Raw genomic sequence first — 21,099 nt, forward strand, 5'->3', positions numbered from 1 at the left:
TTCATTAACAAGAAAATTCATTATGCTTCCTTCATGTCAGTCCCTTGTCTGTAAGACAGAACCAAAAAGTTCTTATTCGTTACCGGAAACAAAAATCTTTAGTCTTTTAATTGGAGTTTTGTCCTTGCAGTTATCGGAAACAAAAATGTTTTGAGTTTCTTTTCCTATTTCCAAGTTGAGTTTACATTAGCATTGTTCGAGATTTTCTCCATTTTTCTCATCTTTATTTATAAAGTCAATGGCCTAATGAATAGTATTTTTTTGAACAAAAATGCTCCTCAAACAAAAAACTTCAAAAGCAATCTAAAATAATGTATTAAATGTATATATAAAGCCAATGACCCAATGAATAGTATTTTTTGATGTCACAATTTTCACAAAAAAAAAAATTGAACAAAAACGCCCCTCAAACAAAAAACTTCAAAAGCAATCCAAAATAATGCATCAAATATTGTAGGGGTATTTTCATCATTTTAACAATGTTTTTTTAATAATTAATGTTTTTTTTGTACAGTTTTTTTAAATAATTAGTACCTCACAATAAGCTAGCTATAATGTGATTCAATCAGTTGTTCATAATTTCTCTATTTTTAAATATGTTCAAAACATCTTAAAAGACGTGTAATATTGGTTATAAAAAAAGGTCTTTCGCACGCGGATAATAATATGATTAAATTAGTTGTCAAATGATTATTTTTTTTAACAAATGATATTATCTACACTACCAATTTCACTCTTAGTGATAGATTTGAGTCTTTTAGCTTGTTTTGTGCTGTTTTGAGTCTTTTGAGTTGTTTTAGTGTTTTATAGTTTAGTTTTGCATTCTTTGAGTCTAGCTTAGTGTTTTAAACTTTGTTTTACGTTTTTGAGTCATCTTAGAGGTTATTAGCAAGCCCTCCTAATCCCCGGTCCAGAACGATTCCTACTTACATTCTTTACTACAATTGATACAAGAAGGTTTAATTTGTGTGTTAAGTTAATTTTTGCATCAAGTAACACCTCACTTCGCCGAGAAGGCTTATGAGATGACCTCTGCCAGTAAGGATCCAAAAATACTTCTCAACCGAGACTTGGATAGATAACCAGTCGACCCTGTTGCAGTGCTGTTTATCCAAACTGAAGGTGTTTCATGGTCGGCTGATTCTACGGTAACAGTGTTGTTTATCCAAACTGAAGATGTTCGCCGGTTGCCTCTACAGTGTTGTTTATCCAAACTGAAGGTATGTCGGTGGAAAAAGAAATTAAAAATCTCAAGGTTGTTGAGAGGTTTCGCGTAGAGCGAGAGTTTGCCCAGGGCAGTTTGTGTGTTGAATTGGAGGGGCTCTTCACATTCCACAACCTCATGTATTTATAAGGTTGGATATTTCCTTGGCATGGCCAGAATGTTTATAGAGTCCAATCAAACTCTATCCCAAGTTCTGCGCGCCATATCCCTTTGCCGTTCACTTTCTCCAAGATAATTCATTGCATATATCTCCCAATTTCTTAAAGATAATGTTGAAAACTTCAAAACTATAACACCTTCCACGTGACCAAAGCTTCAAAGCTTTTCTGGAGCCTTATGCACCAATGAAATCGCATCATCACAGACCCAGACCCGCACGTCTGCATACAACCCCATTCTTTGACTAATCATTCTCATCTTTATTTCCCAATCCTTTTATCTGATATATTTGTTTTGACCATATCAAAAAATAAAATAATATTCTTTCATTATCCCTTCAAGGCCTATCTGATCACGCCATCCCATCATCCAAGACTCATCTGATCATGCTAAGTGCTGGTCTCTGCACGTTTTGTCAACAAACCCTAATTAATTCGAACTCTGTTGTTGTTGCTTCCATTAGAGGTAATGAGAACCTCATTTATCCCGTCATATAACATAAGGATGAATATGTTGAAAGATAATTATTATGATAAAAATCATACTATTATCCTTCAACAATAACAAAACTATCTTCACTCTTCGATCGACGGTGTAGAAGCATGCTTACTCAACGGTCTCGATTACTCGGGCCAATGGTGTAAATTTGGGCCCAAACAACCATAGATGGAAATTTCATTTATTCCCAAAACTTTATTACTATTATAGTTAAGATTGTCTCACTTATTAGTTATGCTAATGGATTGGTGAAGGAATAAAATGCACAGGAAGAAAATGAAGGAATTTTATTTGATGACCAAGGGAGGAAATTCAAGTTTTATCTATGCGCAAAGGAGAAACATGATTTTGGGTAGACTTGCCTTTTTTTCTTTGCATCATTTGCTAAACTACAATGATTAAATTAGAACAACTGAAAGTACATGATCAAAACTAAACAATCCATGAATATACAACAATATATTTATAGTACAGTAGATGGTGAAAGGATAAATTAATTACGAATTTGTCATTCTTGAAATCCGAACATAGTGGTCGGCTTAGCAAAGTTGATATTAAAAGGTGGTACTATCTACACACTCTCTATTAGTTTTTTTTTTTTTTTTTTTGAAGAATCAATATTATCTATACTAAGAGTTGGGGGAGTGAGCTAAACCTCACAATGAGTTAGCAATAATTTGGTTCAAATTCATCTTTGGTGACAATCGAACCTAAGCCTCACTAGACTGTAGTACTAATGGCCTGTTAGTTTTTGTCCTTCAAATCTTTTCACTTATTTTGATCCGATGACTATAAATTGAAGGATAATGCTAGGGAGATTAAATTTTTTAAACCAAATTTGCAAACCAAATGATGTGTCACCAAGAGGAAATAAACAAGTTAATCAACACTTAAGTAATAATCTAATTATCAACTTCCACATCAATTGATTTATAAAATTTGGTTTAGAATTTTAGTCTCCCTAACAATACCCTAAATTAAAATAACAAGAGTAAATTACACAAATGACACACCCCGACCTGGAATATCCACTTGGACTCTGAATTGAGTTGTGTTGGGCGACATCTGCAAGGTGATGAAGCCATAAAGTGTAGTGTAGTGGAATATGTGAATAGATTTAAACCTAAAAGTGCCTAATTTTAAGAGCGCGCTTGTGAGTGGAAATGAACCCATTTCACACGTGATGTCAGAGCATAAGTAAAGTATAGTAAGGTAAGATAAGAATTATACCATTAAAGGTAGCTACCTACACTGAAATTTGCCAAGAATTTTCGTTGACATGGAAGCTCAACACTAAAACCTGGAGGGGCGAAAAACAATGGTGAGTGGGCCTAAAAATAAAGCTTTGTAAAAAAAAAAAAAAAAAAAAACCTTTTCGAAAATGTAATAACCCCTTGCCGTAAAATAAGTATAGTTTTCAAAATATACATACTACGTATAGTAAGAAATTACTTACCATAGCTTGCAAAATCCTAAGAATTCGATACGGCATAATATTTCGTAAGTAAGCACATGATGTCTATAATCACATATTCTCGCACAAATAAACATATCACATCGAGTGCTCATCGACACGTACTGACACACGAGTTCATGCAGAGGTAATCTGACATGAATAGGATTGGGTGTAATCATAATATACGCTCTAGTATTACAATCACGTGAAGACTGGTGCTAGGCACATCACATACGAGTCGGAGTTGTCTATTACTACCTGTATGACAGGACTGACACCTACAATGGATCCAAGGTGAGCGTTCGGTGTGATGCGAACATACACGTGAAGCCTGGCCCTAGCCCGGACGAGTACTAACACCGGTGCAGCAACGATGAGCAAATAACACAAATATAATCATACCACAATGATTCGATAATTCCAGTCCACATCACATTATTCATGAATATAAATATAATTAAGGCATCCCCTTACAGTAAGCTTACCCATGCACCATGTAGGATTATTTCATAATTTTCCAACAATAAGACATTTCATATAAACGTTTATTTAATTATGGCAATCACTTAAAAATTCATTGATAAGTATATATGTGGAAACTAACCAATATACTATATGAAAGAAATGACCCACTCACAGTTACTTGCAAGATCGCAGCCATTCGAATTAGGATAGCCCTCCAATAATAATTGCACCTAAGCATAATATGGAGACCCATTAGTAAAAATCAATTAAAACATTTGAATTTGGAGAAACAAACAGTGGATTCGGAATCAGCGTGTCGAAATACGCTAAGAAGGGTCCCAGGTAATTTTCGTAAAAAGTCAACCAAGAACCCCAGTGGTCAACTATGTTTGGATGAAAAAATTTAAAATTACTAAGGAATTTTAAAATGACGGAAATTGAAATGAAGGGATTTTATTTTCTAGAATTTGTGAATTTTGTTGTTTGGTTAACTTAAAAAAACAATGGAATTGAAAATGGAATTTGTTAATTTTAAACTTCCAATCATAGAAATTGGGAAATGACACATATTTACATGAAATTTAAACTTGGAAATTGATAGGAGCATATTTATGTGACTGAGTTAGCTTGTTCTCATGCATTTATGTTGTTATTTCTTAGTTAATTATGTATTTTAAGTTATTTTCGTGTGTTTGTAGGTCCATAGGCCTTATGAAGCAATAAGATGCATTTTGGTGCATTTTGAAGCAGTTTTGGGCTTGGAATGAATAGCACATGCATGGAGCAAGGTGGATGGACCAAATTGAAGACTAAAGAGGCTAGGAATGTGTGAAAGAGAAAGAAGAATTAATGTAAAAATGACAAAGAGCTCAGCCACAAAGGGGTGTCACTTCACCATTCACCTTTCCATCATTGCCGTACACCATCATTGCACTCCCTTTGGATTCCTATGTCGTGCATCATCATCCATGTTCCCTCCATTGACTCATTTGTTGCATCTTTCCACCTCCCTTTCCTTTCTCTACCATGTGCACAATCATTCATGTTCCCTAGCTGCAACACCACTCCATTTTACCCCCATGCTTTGCATCATCACTTCACTTTCACCTTTGAATCATTTCAAACACCACTCATTGCACTCAATTGCTACACCATTCCTTGTTCCCTCCATCATTTCAAATTCATGCATCATTACATTGAATCATTGCACTCAATTGCTACACCACTCCATGTTCCCCTCCATTGCCATGCAATTCCTCTATAAAAGGAAGTGTGTATAACATAAATTTAGTTCATACTTGGTTAGATCATTCACTCCCATTTCAACACAACCTTCATCCAAACACATCCATTCATCTTCACATCCATTCTTCCATACAAACAAACCTTCAAACACTCACCAACACCTTGTGCCGTAGCAAAGGAAGGGAAGGAAAGTGCTTGGACGTGCTTGCTGTCCAACTTGGATCGTTGGAGCGTTTAGGTGTTTTCTTTCTTTTGTTTCTAATGTTTAAATTCATTTCCTTTCGTTTTGTTGTAAATATGAGTGGCTAAACCCCTATTGGCTAGGGGTGATTTCAAAGCCATGATTATGTGTGCAATATAATTTGATAAATTCCAGTTATGAACTCTTGAATCGTGAATGCAATTGGCTTAACTATTTGATTGATAACTTATTTGTATTTGTTAATTAAGGGTCGACACTTAATTGGCATGCATAAATCCGTTGCTAGAATATAAGGAAGTTTCACATAATCGTTACAAACTTATATTCACATGTAGTGAAGGTTGTTTATATACGATCGCGTTAAGTTCAAATCCTAGCATGAGTGACATGATGTCATAGTTGCAAGTGCTTTGTCAATGCTTATGATTTTCATTAGATGTAATGATCTTTGATTGTATCTCTATTATGATGTCATGTAGGGAACTTTTGAAGAATGTTTTGGGTTGTCGAATGATGTCATCCAATCCAATAAAACAAGGAAAATCTAAGAGTTAACTAGTGATGTCACGGTTAATTTGGGGCATTGTCATTCATAATTCAATGAAGTAGTAACTGGAAATTAAGTTATTTGCATACATGTCATGTGTGGAGAAAAAACCTCTAGCTATCCCATCCATCATCTTATTTCTCAAATTTGTTTTACAATTTGTCTAGTTTTTCATACTTGTTTGTTTGTTTCAACTTCGTCCAAAATTCAATCCCCCTTTACTTTAGAGTGTCTAATTAGCTAGAATCTGTTTTAATTTGTGTTTTTAAATGTTTTGATTCAAGTAAAAGTCAATTTTCGTCCAAAGTCATTCCTAGTGTCTAGTTTAAGTTGATTTAGTTGTTTTAAGCTGTTTTGAGTATTTTAAGTTTGCTTTGAGTCTTGTGAGTCTTGTTAAGTATTTTTAAGTTTAGTTTTATGTTTTTGAGTCAGTTTAGAGGTTATTAGCAAGCCCTCCTAATCCCCGGTCCAAAACGATCCCTACTTATACTTATACTACAATTGTCAAAAGAGGGTTAAATTTGTGTGTTAAGTTAATTTTCGCATCAGAAATTGGAAGCCCCAAATTCCAAGTTTTTTTTCCACGCGGAAATTCTAAATTTCTATGTTATAAATCAAAACAAGGGAATTTGTGCATGTCAATTTATAAATTCTGACTTTTATCCAAATTTCAAGTTTATTTCCCTCATCCAAACATAGTGTAAATGGATGTCAAAAACAGATTCGGGGTGTTGAAATTAGCCTAGGAGGGTTTCTGAGAAATTTTGAAAAAGACAACACAAGGAATATTTTCAAAATATTCCAGCCCAATTGGAACCGGGCTGGGCTAAGCACATTGTTTTTTTTTTCTTCTTCTTTGGCGGGTTGCCACTGCAACTGCCGAATTCTAGGAAAATGGTGACCGGACTTCGACCAACCCAAATACTTAACTAAAAATAGCCTTCCCATGTATCAAATTGAAGCTAGGAGAACAAGGAATCGAAATATACCATTGGATTCCTCGACCATGGCCAGGGTTGGCCGGAAAACTGCTCGAAGTCGCCAGATTCCTCGTCGGAAAACTGGGAAACTTCCCCAAGTTATATCTACCATAAAACCAGTCCAAGAATCACCTACCATGTCTAAAATTGAAACTAAATGACGAGAGAAATTCACCCAAGGTATTTTTGAGACTCACCTTTGTTGAAGGATATGGTGGACAGTGGCCATGGCTGCCATTTGCAAAGAAATATTTTAGGCCTGGTATTGTGAGTAAAACAAGGTGATGATCATAGTGGTTTACCATGAAGCTGGGTGGAATAACAATGGTTATGTGGTGGCATAACTCGCCAGAGTTGCGAGGGATGGTGGTTCGGTGTTGGGTGTACGAGGGGGGGAAAACGAGAGGGACAATTTTGAGAGGGAGAGAGATAAGTGAAGAGACAGAGAGTGTGTGATGAAATCCGAAGAGTGAGGAAGAGAGGAAGAAGGGACACGTGGCGTGAAATGGGTGGAGAGCTTGTGTGGGTGTGGGTCCCACATACTTGAAAAATTATACATTATTCAAAATATCTACTAAGAAAGTATTAAAATAATAAAAATACCCAAAATTCAAATTTTATAAAACACCCTCAAGTTTCATAGTTTCGTAAAATCTTAGTCGTAGCTCCAAATTCGATCCTGCTTGCACTTACACATTCGTATCGTCGAGTACTTCGAGAATACGCTAAAATAGTAGCTTATACATGTCACAAAAAGACGGTCAATGAAAGTCAACATCCTTGCCTCTAAGGGCATTTTCATCAATACACTGATTTAAAATTTATAAAATCATAAAATTAGGGACGGATTGTCACAACAAAACTACCTCAATTATGGATCGAACCACAATCTTATACCTTATGTTTTAAAAATTGCAATGTCATACCTCAACTTATGAATTCATTGCAATATCAAACCTCGTTAAATTTTCTATCAATTTGGTGTTAAATGATGACGTGGGAAGTTCGGAGTCCACCCCTCATCCAATTAGAATAAAAAATCAATTAAATACTAAAATAATATTAATTTTTTATTTAACAATTAAAATTAATTAAAAAAAATCTCTCCATCCTTTCTCCTAAAATGCCTCTCTTCTCCCTCCTGTCGTCCCTTTAACCTCCCTTCACTCATTCCTCCTCACTCCCATTTGCCAGAAAGGCATACAAATCCAAACCAAATCTAGAAAATCATACCATCCCATCCTAAACCCAGAAGAAAAAAAAAATACACCGTATCCCCACCTTCCCTGTCTCCTCCACCTATTCTCCCCGGCCAATTCTGCATCCTTATCTCACTCTTTTAGTTCCAGATTTGATCGGAATGGACAATGGCGATGACAGAGAGACCCTACGATTTTGAACTACAGCGACAATCAATCAGATTCCCATGCTCATTGCCGTTGAAAATGGCTTTTGTCGATTTTAAAATCAAAACAACGATCGAAACTACGCAATCATCAGGAAAGGGGATGAACTTCGGCAGCAAGCTTGAAGTGTGAAGGGGGTGGAGCGTAGAGGTCGAGGACGACCATATCATCGTTGTTTACATCTCCAAATCCAGCGAGATTCGACCGAAATCTCGCATTCAGACCGTCGATGGACCGCCCATTGGATTTAGGTGTCGATGTAATCTAGGTTGGATCGGTGGGGTGCAAGTTAGAGGAGGAGGATTCTCTCCCCTCCTAATCTCTCTCCCATTCCCTCCCCTCCTATTTGAACGGTTACGGTTTAGCCACGTCAACAATCTTATATTGATTTTTTTATAGATACAATAAGACAAAAAGCAATATGCGAGAGGAGAGGAGGGAAAGGATGGGAATAGGAGGGGAGATAATCCTACTTCGTTTGATGGGGACAAGGCCCTTGGATGTCGTTTTGGAGGAGGGCAAGATGGGGTTTTCCTTGCTTGAGGGAGGAGCAGATGAGAGAGTTTTGGGTTGGAGATTGGTTTGGAGGGAAAGTCTTGGATTCTACAGAGCTGAAGAAGAAGATTAGAAAGCTGAGATTTTTGGTGAGAAATTAATGGGGAAAAATGATAACGGGTGAGGAGTGGACGAGGGAGAGGAGAGGGAGGGATACGTGAGGAGAGAGTTTTTTTTTTTTTTTTTTCAAATTAAATTTTAATTTTTTAGATTAAAAAGTTTAAACTTATTGATATTTAATTAATTTTTAAATTTAGTTGGATGAGGAGTGGATGCTGCGCTGTCACGTTATCATTTAACTGCGAAATTAATAGAAAATTTAATGAAGGTATGACATTGCAAAAACATGAGATATGAAATTATTATTCAACTTATAATTGAAGTAATTTTCTATAATTTATCCAAATACCAACGTTTAAGTAAAAAAAATTGTGTAGATTACACCGCCAATAAAACCTTTTCACACAGCCCACCGCACCAAACAGCCAGACAGACCAAAAAGACAGAGGAGGTGGATTGTCTGCCCTCCCATTTCCATACTCTTCTCATCATCTCCTGTTTTGTGTGGTCACGATTAAGCCACGTCAACATTTTATATTCCTATTACTTTTTGTTTTATTATTTTTATAAAAAAATCAATATAGAATATTGACGTGACTTAATCGTGACCACACAAATATAAAGAGATGGGAAGAGTATGAAAATAGGAGGCAAACAATCCACCTCCAAAGACAAAAAGGCCCTTCTCGTCAGTTATCAACGACTGCAATTGAGTTCAAAAAACCCTAAAAAAATTCCCCCAATTCTGAGATTCAAAAACCCTCAGACGTCAAAACCCTCTCTCTCGTCATACTTCCCCTCTTTTCCTCTGACAAACGAAGAAAATAGAGAAAGAAAATATCCTCTGAAATGCATAGCAGTGATGCAGAAACTGCTTCGTATAAGCTCATCAGGCCCCATTCTCTGCACTTCGGCTAAGGCCGCCCCTCTTTCTTCTCTCCCCTTTGCCTCTGACCTTCTATCGAAAGCTCTCAGCGTCTCACCCAATAAACCTCCAACAATGCACGCTGCTGCAACTGCAGCTTTTCCCGCCGGCGGCGGCGGCGGCTCGGCCCTCGCCTCTACCATTCACTACAAACCCGCTTCCAGTACTCCCTCCTCTCGCTCTAACTGTGGCCTATGCCGCTGCTCTGTCTCTGTCGGCGGCAGAACCTCATCCCGGGCTTGGCTTGTCCTCAAAGACTCAGGCTTGGGCTCTCACCCGGCGTGGCTGCACACGAGCTCTGACGGGTCATTTTCTGTTTCCGCCGTGGAGGGATGCAAGATTTTAGAGGAGCGTTTTGAGGGTTTGGGCGGTGGCGCTGGTGAAAACCCTGAAAAGGGTTCGGGGGACGAGAAGCCGAATAGGTTGAGTCGGCGGCAGAGGGGTTCTGTAGATGGTGGTTTGTTGGCCGGAAGCCCGGACTTGTTGGCGATTCCTGGCGTGGGGCCGAGGAACTTGAAGAAGCTGGTGCAAAAGGGTATTGGGGGAGTTGCCGAGCTCAAGCAATTGTATAAAGATAAGGTATTGTGTATGTATTGTACTTATTCTTAAGAGCTTATATGTTGTGAATGTTATGTTTTGTTGCCATGCAGGTTTGGGATTGATGATAATTTTTTCCTTGAATTTTTAGTGGTTTAGATTATTCTAAATTTTGGATTTTTGGAATGAATTTGACTAGATATTCAAGCCTTTTTCGGATTAGTTCGGGAATCGGTAAGGATGATTTAGAATGCTTACTTTTATGTAGCATGGATTTTGGAAGCTGTAAAGAAACCAATTCTCTTTCTCTAATAGTTACATTATAGCTGATATATGGACACCTATGAATCTATAATGACAAGGAGTTTTGAGCTGCTGCTTGCAGTTCTTCGGAAAATCTAGTGAGAAGATGGTTGAGTTTTTACGAAGTTCAGTAGGAATCATCCACAAAAACCATGCTGAGAGTATCACTACTTATATTAAAGAGAGTGTTGATGAAGAATCTACGGAGGACGACTCGAACTCGGAACTGAAGCTAAAGCAGAAGAAACGACTTACTTTCTGCGTTGAAGGAAACATCAGTGTTGGAAAGTCAACATTTCTTCAGAGAATAGCAAATGAAACACTTGAGTTAAGAGATCTTGTTGAGGTGGTTCCAGAACCTATTAATAAGTGGCAAGATGTTGGCCCTGACCATTTTAATATATTGGATGCTTTCTATGCTCATCCAGAGAGATATGCCTATACCTTCCAGAATTATGTTTTTGTTACAAGGTTGATGCAGGAGAGAGAATCCTCTGGTGGTATGAAGCCCCTCCGGTTGATGGAAAGGAGTGTTTTTAGTGACAGGATGGTAAGATCCTGTTATTCTTCAGTTACTTAACTTGAATTTTGCATCTTTGTTTCTTTAAATTTGTCCATGGAGTTGGGGAAAACTGTTAACTCCACTTCTTATTCTGTTATATCATTATATATAACTGTAAATGCTCCTCCATTAAGAGAAGGAAAAAAACTGTTTTATTTGGAAATGGATTTTGAATTTTTGTAACCTCATCTAAATTCCAACAGTGTCCAAAATTGATGGAATTGAAACTTTGCAGTTCTTTCATTTTCCTGTTTGGTTAATAATTCAAGGGGAACCAAACCTGTCTTAAAGTTTCAAGGCTGATGCATTTATTTCATTTTACATAATAAAGGTTTTCGTTCGAGCGGTTCATGAAGCGAAATGGATGAATGAGATGGAGATCAGTATCTATGACTCCTGGTTTGACCCAGTTGTATCATCCTTGCCCGGGCTTGTCCCTGATGGTTTCATATATCTGAGAGCAAGTCCTGATACTTGTCACCAGAGAATGAAGCTACGCAAGAGAGCAGAGGAAGATCAAGTCAGCCTAGAGTATCTCCGTGGCTTACATGAAAAACATGAAAGCTGGCTTTTCCCATTCGAGAGTGGCAATCATGGTGTATTGTCCATTAGTAAGCCTGCCTTACAAATAGACAGCTCATTACCTTCTGATATCAGGGACCGTGTGTTCTATTTGCAGGGTGATCATATGCATTCCAGCATTCAGAAGGTATCATATTCACAATTCACATTAATCTGGTTGGCCTTCTGTTACCTCATCTCCCCAATAATATGATTCATTTTTCTTTGATGGTCTGCAGGTTCCTGCTTTGGTTCTCGACTGTGAGCCAAACATTGATTTTAACAAAGACATTGACGCAAAGAGGCAGTAAGATAGCCTATACTTAAGAAGCTTGCATGAGAATTTTACTTATTTCTGACTTTTTCTTGGAAATATGCTTTTTTGTTATATTGATGTTTTTCTGCTATGATTATGACTCAAAGTTGCATATTCTTTGTGTATATTATTAATAGTTAATCACTTCAAGTCCCCGAGTAATCTGGCTGCTAAGTTTGTTTTACTCATCATGTAAAAACATCATTGAGTATCGGTTTGGTTTAACTGTTATGTGATAAGCATAGGCACATATGCAGATTGCCCACACACCCCAAATTACTTCCCCCACACCCTTTTTAATTGTTTAATATTTTCCATCAAGTGTTAGTGGTGTGTCAAAAAATATTAAAAAAATAAATGAAAAGGTGTGGGGGAAGTAATTTGGGGTGTATGAATATAATCTCTCTATATCTATTTTTATCTCATATATGTAAAAGTATCCATATGCTCTTGGATTGACTTAATTGTTTGAAATCTTAAAACGAAAACAGCTAACATGTGTTGTGTTTGGCCTTTGTTGGGCTAATCATATTCTAATATTTGGTAGGAGTGGTCTCTGATAAAGTGATGACTTTTGTGAAAGAAATGTCAGCCTGAACTAGATGTTCTGAACCCGTCACATTCTTGTGGATGACAGTATGGGATTGTGCTAATGCTTAAGAAAATTACCTCCTGACCAGTTTTATTGATGACATGGTCAGGTGGCTAAAACAATAAATCACCTGTTAGCATTACTATGGTGCTGTTTAGGTACTTAATTGTTTCGCATTCCTTTATATTTATTACATATTAGGACTGATCTGTTATCTATTGGTGCTATGCTGATAAATCTCTATCATGTTTGTTCTAACTGCCATTCTAATTTGTTTTGCAATTTGGATTTTGAAGGTATGCTCGACAAGTAGCGGAGTTTTTTGAGTTTGTGAAGAAAACACAAGAAGTTCCATCTGCAAAAAGTTGTGCAGAAGCCAAGAAGACTAGCCAACAACAAATACTGCTGCCACGAAATGGAGAATTATGGGTTCCTGATAAGCATTTTCCAGGGTCAGCCCTCAAATCTTTGGATTTTAGACGAGCCATGTCTTTCATGTCGGGCTAGCGGGTTTGGTTCCTCTACTCTAGTTTCTGTTCAAGCTCTGCCAAGATTGATGTCATGGGTCATCAGTTCCTGTCTCATTTGTGTTTGGGTGACGATGTGTCTAGATCTTTTGTGCTTGTAAAAATAGGTTTTTTTCTAACCCTAGAGATGTAGAAAAACTTGTACCGTTGTTTAATTAATCGGAGTGTTGGTTGAAACTTATATTAATTTGAATTGAAACACTATCAATGTCTACCTAAAAAGGAGAACAGTGTCACCTTTAGGTATACTATCTTTTTGGAGCGCAAAGTATGCCAAAGAAATGGGAACTTAACTGGATGTTTTTGAGTTCGAGCATTGACAAACTCAGACACCCGTGAGTTTGGACCCATCTCGCTACCCGACTCACTGTTGACATGCTCGCAATGAGCATCGACTTGAATTGAGTGCACGCACGCTCACTCTAATTGCAAAGTCGTGTATAACATACATTCACAACAGTCACTTGGTACAATGATAGTGTGGTATTTCACTTCATTGGTAACTGAGGTTTTATGCTTGATTATCGTTAAAGACTAATTTGAACTACATTAGTGAGGCTTAACCCACTCCCCTCTTCCTTAGACCACTGCCCAAAATTAAATAGGTCTAAAATAATTTAAATCAAATTTAACTTAAATCTTTTTACATACCCATGTATTTATTTGATTTTTAATTACTTATCGGAATTTTAATATTTTTAGATTAAAATGTTCATAAAATAAATTGGAATAATCTACATAAAATTTAGGGTAAATTACATTTTACCCCCTCAGGTTTGTGGTCGATTGCAATTTCTTACAGCATCTTTTAAACATTTTAATTTCATACATTTACTTATCATTTTATTTTAATTTCATACATCCGTTAAGTAAACCGTTAAGTGATGATGTGACAAATATGAGATCAACATTTGTGCTGACGTGACTGCTAAATTTATGCCACATGGCAAAAAATAATTTTTTATACATTAAAAAAAAAACCCAGAAACCCATCTTCTCCTTGCCCCCCCCCCCCAGCCCCCCGAGACCTACCTCCCTCTCCTCCACTATCTTCACCTCCCATCTCATCCAAAAACCCACATATTTCTGGCGACCTCCATCTCTTTGTCTTCCTCCTTCTCCCATTCTAACCTCGAATTGGTGTCAATCAGACCCACGAGATGCAGCCAACAACGACATCGGAAGGGGATTTTGGTATTTGACAATTGAAGGAGTGCTATTCTTCATGCAAAAAATATGGGGTTTTTTTGGGTTTTGCGTGGGGTGGGGGGGGGGGGTTACAGGGAGGCGGGGGTGGGGTGGAGGGGTGGGATGGGGTGGGTCGGGGAGAAGATGGGTTTTTGGGTTTTTTTTTTAATGCATACAAAATTATTTTTTGCTACGTGGCACAAATTTAGCAGCCACGTCAGTACAAATGTGGATCTCATATTTGCTACGTCATCACTTAACTGTTTACTTAACATATTTTCTAACGGATGTATGAAATTGAAATAAAATGATAAGTAAATGTATGAAATTGAAATGTTTTAAAGATGTTGTAAGAAATTGCAATCGATACCAAACCTGATGGGGTAAAATGTAATTTACCCTAAATTTTATTTTAAAAAAAGTATCGAAAAAAAATGCCAAAATCATTATTTAATAGTCTCAAACTAAAATTTTAAGCTATAAGGGTTAGAAGAGAAAAGTAGTTTTTAGGTTATAGTTTAAAATTTAAGCTATAAATTTTTACACTTTATCCCCAAGAATTGGAGATGGTACATTTAATATCGTTTGTTACAAAAAAAAAAAAAAAAACAAATAATGCACGTTTTGTTAAATTTAGGAACTTCAATTAATGAAAGTTTAGTTTAAAAACTAATTGTAAACTAAGATGAATTAGTCAAACTAAAAGCATCTAAAAGACACTTTCATTTCCTCAAAAGCTGAGAACTTGCTTCTGTTCATCATCTTACTCTGCTCTTCATCTTCTTCACACACTCTTTTCCTATCCACTTCCCAATCCCTCCACCGACTTAGCTGTTTTTCTCCAGGGCCGTATTTCACATCCTCTCCTCCTTCAAATCCACGCTCATGTCTTTCAGCTCGGTGCTCACCAGGACAACCTGATCGCCACCCGTCTCATCGGCCATTACCAGTTTCGTCTCGCTCTCTGAGTCTTTCATCAGCTCCGAAAACCCAACATTTTCCCTTTCAATGCAATCATCAGGGTCTTGGCTAAAGAGGGTCTGTTCTCCCATGCATTTTCCCTCTTCAAATGCTTAAAATAGAACTCTCTTTCGCCTAATGATTTCACCTCCTCGTTCCTTCTCAAAGCCTGTTTTCGCACCGAAAATCCTCGTTATGTCAAACAGATTCAAACCCATGTTACCAAAATGGGGTTTCTTTGCAATAGCCTGCTTTAGGTGTATGCTCGCGGAATTAAAGATTTGGCTTCTGCACGTTTGGTGTTTGATGAAATGCCTCAGAAGCGTAGTGTTTACTGTTGGACATCGTTAATTGCTGGTTATGCTCATTCAGGTCAGAGTGAGGAAGTTTTGCAGCTTATCTTAATGATGGTTAATGAAAATTTGCGGCTGGAAGATGATACAATGGTCAGCGTCTTGTCAGCGTGTTCAAATCTTGAGATGGTTGCACTTGAGAAATGGATTTAGATCCTATCAGATATTGTCGATACTAAGAATTTTGGTTGTGACTCTGTCGACACTGTCCTTTTATATTTGTACGGGAAATGGGGAAAGGTTGAGAAGAGTAGGGAAATATTTGATGAAATTGGTGATAATGGAAAGCAAAGTGTGCTTGCTTGGAATGCCATGATAGGTGCATATGTTCAGAATGGTTGTCCTCTGGAGTCTCAGAGTCTTTCCGCTTAACGGTAGAAAACCCCAGTCATGGGCCTAACCATGTTACGAGGGTCAGCGTGCTTTCAGCTTGCACTCAAATTGGCGATTTAGACCTTGGTTCATAGGTTTACCAATACCTGAAATCTAAAGGAAGCATACGGTAATTAGGTCAAACAGAATCCTAGCCACTGCATTGAATCATTGATCGACATGTATTCAAAATGTGGGAGTTTGGAGAGGGCAAAAGAAGTATTTTATCAGATGCTCACGAAAGATATTGTTTCATTCAGCGCCATGGTCATGGGTCTTGCGATTAACAGTGAAGAAGATGAGGCTTTGAGGCTATTCTCTAAAAGCCAACAGTTCAGTTTGCAACCCAATGCAGGCACTTTCCTCGGTGCCTTATGTGCATGGGGTCACTCTGGTTTATCGGAGGAAGGACGTCAAATATTTAGTGTTATAACCTTAAGGTTTTCTGTTTATCCGAAATTAGAACATTATGCTTGCTACATTGATATCCTTGCAAGGGTAGGCCTACTCGAAGAAGCTTTAGAGGTTGTAAAATCCATGCCCCTTGAGCCTAATAATTTTGTGTGGGGTGCTTTGCTCGGTGGTTGCCTGCTCCACTCTAGAGTTGACGTGGCTCAATATGTTTCCAATAGACTGGCTCAAGTGGATACTGAGAATTCCAGAGGCTTTGTGATGCTAGCTAATACATTGGCATTCGATCATCGATGGGACGATGTCTTTTAGCTGCAACGGTTTATGAGGGAGAAGGGGGTGGCCATGCGGCTCGGCTGTAGTTGGATCAGCATCAATGGTGTTGTGTAAGAATTTGTTGTAGGGCGCCCTTCACATCCTCAAATTGAGGGCATATATAATACTTTAGATGGATTGGTGAAGCAAATGAAGGTAGCAAGTCTTTAGGGGGAGTTCAGAAGCATCCAAGGAAAACAAGATTTCTATCATCCAAGGAAAAGACGATTTTTTTTTTTTTTTTGAGTACATCGATATTTTTACGCTAGGGAGAGAGGGAGTTCAACTAAGCCACACGATGAGTAGCCTAATTTACTATTGAATTCACCATCCACGAGATTCAAACTTGAAACCTCTCACTTCTAAGTGAAGATGAATACCATCATATTGTAGTATTGAGTGGCAAGAAAATCAGATTTCTACTCAATAACTTTCTTAGCTAGTTCAATCTTCTCCACTTTTGTAGAGCAAGTCTTATCAAAGAGCGTATCATACTTAATGTACAATTCATCATAAGTCATCTCCTCATTGCCATTCAGAATAGAATCATCATTACTTAGAGACACTTCCTCAATTGGGGCAACTAAAGCAACAACCTTTTCTTCATCATTTGACGACTCATCAGATTGCATAGAACCTTGTTCATTGTCATCACTCCAAGCAACCATCATTGCCTTTTTGCGCTTTTAACCAAGGAGTTTGGTGTTAGCACAATCAGCAGCACGGTGCCCACTTCCACCACATGCAAAGCAGGGACTAGGTATCTTCAATAAACCTTCGTCTCCTTTTCTAGTGAATCCTTTATTCTTCACTTCAGTGGGTTGTTTTTTCCTGACTGCTTGATGGCTCACTAAACTATTTAGAATCTTTCCCTTTGTTTTTGAGAATTCATCTGAATTGTTTGACGAATAGAGCAAGATCTGTAAGACATATTCTGAAATCAGAACAACAAGACATTAGGATCACGAATAAATCAAATCAATATAAAATAGAGATTAACTAATTATATTAAACTTATCTGTAGAATACGGAAGACATTGCAGATTTCTAGGTTGTCTTTTACTTCCAGTACTTCAATAATCTCTCTGCTATGAATAAGGTTTAGCGTATTTTAAGAGATTAAGCGTATGGAAGCATGGACTTAACCATAATATTTATATCATTAGGGTTTAATCATAGCCGACCTATTATTGGTTATGAAAATCAAACCCTATCACTTAAGTGTTTAAGTCCCACCATGATACTATATCTTTGTAGCAAAATTCATCAGATTTCTTTAGGTCAATTGCAAAGGTTAAGACTCCATAATCCTTATTTCACTAGGATTATCAGATTACTTATGTCGTTAACAACTCGATAAACAAGTGGCCTACAACATAAGTAATCCAATACATCATTCATTGTCATTCACAACCTTACATTTTCCCACTTGAATGTCAATGATTTATCCTAACAAATAAGAACTCATGGTGATCATTGAGTCTTCATAAGTATGCAACAACCTTTCCTAGCAACCTGTCACTTTGAATTGAATGCAGAACTAAAGAAAAACAAAGAACAACTTGGTATGTTCCTTGCACTCCAAGATCACATACACATTCAACTTAAAGCACTTTGTTGCTAACAAAGTCATGGTGTCAAGAGCTAATAGTCAAAACATTAGCTCACAATAGTCAAACTGAAAATATGAAAATATATTTCAGTACAAAAGTAGTTCACAAAAGAACTCAACAACGTTGGTAACAACATCCAACTTTTCTGTCAATTTAGATTATGATAAGAGAACGAGTAAAATACGACATATTATTTATAAAATCAGAACCTCTTATTAAAACTTATGAACAAAACTTAAACAAAATTTACTCTTAAAATATCAGCCACTAACACTTCAAATTTTTAACACCAAAGGTAAATCTCTTACTCCCACTAATTAGTAGAGATAAACAAATTATTACTCCCACTGATTAAGAGAGTAAAAAAAACTTTATAAATGCCTATAAAATGAAATAGACACCTTTCAAATACTCCCATTAGCAAAACATTAGTCATGGGATCTAAAACATAAAATTTATGAGCTCAACATCTCTATTTTAGATGTTTGTAGGGAAGTGATTCTCGTGACTAAAAAACTATACAAAATTATTTGGTCAGTTGTGTTCATCTAACAATTGACAGAAATAGAAAACTTTAACTGAATGTTTTCTAATGCATCAAAAAGCCTATAATTCTAGAATCATCTTTGGACAGAAACTAATTATATTAGGTTTGTATAGCTAAAACATAAAATACAAGGGAAAACGTATATAGCTTCAACACTTTTGAGCAGATGAAGTATGTGCAATCTTGTCAATTTCATGTTTCACCATACATTGATTTATATTTGTACTGAATAAGAAAACACTTTTGGGCATATTAATTATTCATCAATAACATATAAATCACATGTCCAATTTCTTGAACAACATATAAGAATTAATAAGTAAAACACTTTTGAGCAGAATATACTCATTAACCCTTCTTGAATTTCCTACAAGATTAGTTGCATATGTAACAAATAAAATATAAACAAGTATGATAATGTACGTTTTATCTACCAAAACTATGATCATTAAAAGCATACAAAATTGATGAATGTGAAGCCCATAATACATTATTTCTCTCACTTGGGCAAACACTCAAAATTGCAAGATTAAACTCTAGAGAAAGTGGTTTTCATATAACAAAATATGGGCTAGTTGAATCAATAGTGTACACAATCCAATATATAATATAACATTGCAAATTTTTACAAAGTTTGGAGTTAGAAAAAATCTATCAAAATTGTAATCAAATAGGACACGTTGCAAGGTATGCAAAACTCCATCAGTATTTCCCAAGCTCTACCAAAATTTCAGATTTAATCATAATTTAAATAAAACCAATTTACAATCTTTAATATGCTCAGAACACAAAAAAAAAAATTCTTAAATAAATTAAAGGTTCATGTCATTAGATAAATAACCTCTAATATGCCCAAAACATTAAAATTTCTTAAATAAATTTGTTGAGTCACAAAATAGTTGGTTTGGACATAAATAAACCAATCTATATGTATCAAAATTAGGCTTATATAAGGAACAGTATCTCAACATTATTAATCGATCTAAAAGTGACAAGTGATTAGATAAACCAATGGCTACAAAATTTATTTTAGTGTATGAGATAAGACACACATATGTGTTAAATATTAGATCATAAATTAAAATGAAACCTAATAAGAGAATCCAAACTCAAAATTTATGTTTTAATTCTAAAACAAAGTCGATTAAAGTAAACACATAGATATCTCAACAACATCAATTTTTTTTCAACAATAATTTTAATCCAAGTTAGAACTCACAAAAAATTAAGGCAAAAGATTGGCAAATTTACCTACTCATTCTCGATTCTGCAAGATTCATCATGGAAGTAGTCGAGTTGTGGAGGATCGAACCAACTCCAAATTGCATGATTGTTACACCTTTGGGTAGAAACTAATCATGCAAAGAAAATACCTGCATAGATAGCCAAAACATAAAATACACAAAATACATATAGCTTCAACAGCTTTGGCCAGATGAAAAATATGTTAGATGTACTTTATGATTTGCTATAATACTAATTTATAATTGGTGAGTGATTTCCTGAAATTCCCATTGGGACAAAAGTATTCACCATATAAATTAGAATTCTGATTTTTCAAAATAATCCTTTAGAACAATATTAAATAACCGTTTTGTTGGATATTCAATGATTCTCAAAAGATTCAATCAAACACAAAAGTATGTTGTTATTGATATTGAACAATAGAGTTCTCGAAAGAGGAAACATGGTTATTCAGTTATTCGATAGGGACCAAAATGATCAATTAGTAAACTGATGCCACTTTCCAATTTTCTCTCAAAAGACAATTATTATCATAATCAGAATTGATGACCAAACAAACATTGGTTTAAGCAAAACAAACCAATACATCTTTAAATCAAAATTTAATGTGTTGTCTATATAAAATTCATTAGTATTGAGAATTTGCATATAACAAGGACATATTGGAACCATAACCTTGTATAATAATCGGTACCAATAGATGTGCACAATCAGTGAAATAATATCACATAACAAAACTAGTTTTGAAGTACCAAACTTCAGCAGTACTACTTTAGCTTGCAAATTCACTCAAAATCAACTCTTGTTAGATTGTCATGAAAATTTTCAGGTATGAATTAGACACCTATAGATACTATTTCACAAAATTTCATGATTTTTAAAATTTATAAGCGAGCCAAAAATGAATTTGAAAATGGAGTGCTGCAGAAACTGCAGAAAAAGGTTCAGTACAGACCTAAGATTACAAATTTACC

The 21,099-nt window shown here is 36.1% G+C and overlaps 2 protein-coding genes and 1 long non-coding RNA gene across 3 annotated transcripts in view; all 3 read left to right on the forward strand.

Annotated features, from left to right (window-relative positions):
- Nucleotides 1-20,497, forward strand: part of LOC126586994 (uncharacterized) — a 32,433-nt gene extending 11,936 nt beyond the window's left edge. Inside the window, exon 6 of the long non-coding RNA XR_007610953.1 lies at nucleotides 20,177-20,497. This is a non-coding gene — a long non-coding RNA (uncharacterized LOC126586994). The remainder of the gene's footprint in view (nucleotides 1-20,176) is intronic.
- On the forward strand, nucleotides 9,509-13,343 carry LOC126586990 (uncharacterized). The gene is made up of 5 exons (XM_050251962.1): nucleotides 9,509-10,302; nucleotides 10,646-11,113; nucleotides 11,457-11,834; nucleotides 11,926-11,993; nucleotides 12,891-13,343. The coding sequence occupies exons 1-5, from the start codon at nucleotides 9,661-9,663 to the stop codon at nucleotides 13,099-13,101; spliced, it is 1,767 nt and encodes a 588-aa protein (XP_050107919.1). The 5' UTR covers nucleotides 9,509-9,660; the 3' UTR covers nucleotides 13,102-13,343.
- LOC126586991 (pentatricopeptide repeat-containing protein At4g14820-like) lies at nucleotides 15,016-17,240 on the forward strand. The gene has a single exon (XM_050251963.1). The coding sequence runs from the start codon at nucleotides 16,175-16,177 to the stop codon at nucleotides 16,715-16,717; it is 543 nt and encodes a 180-aa protein (XP_050107920.1). The 5' UTR covers nucleotides 15,016-16,174; the 3' UTR covers nucleotides 16,718-17,240.
- Nucleotides 20,498-21,099: the final 602 nt, after the last annotated feature.

The sequence above is a fragment of the Malus sylvestris genome, chromosome 10 (genome assembly GCF_916048215.2).
Source record: "Malus sylvestris chromosome 10, drMalSylv7.2, whole genome shotgun sequence".
NCBI classification, from domain to species: domain Eukaryota; kingdom Viridiplantae; phylum Streptophyta; class Magnoliopsida; order Rosales; family Rosaceae; genus Malus; species Malus sylvestris.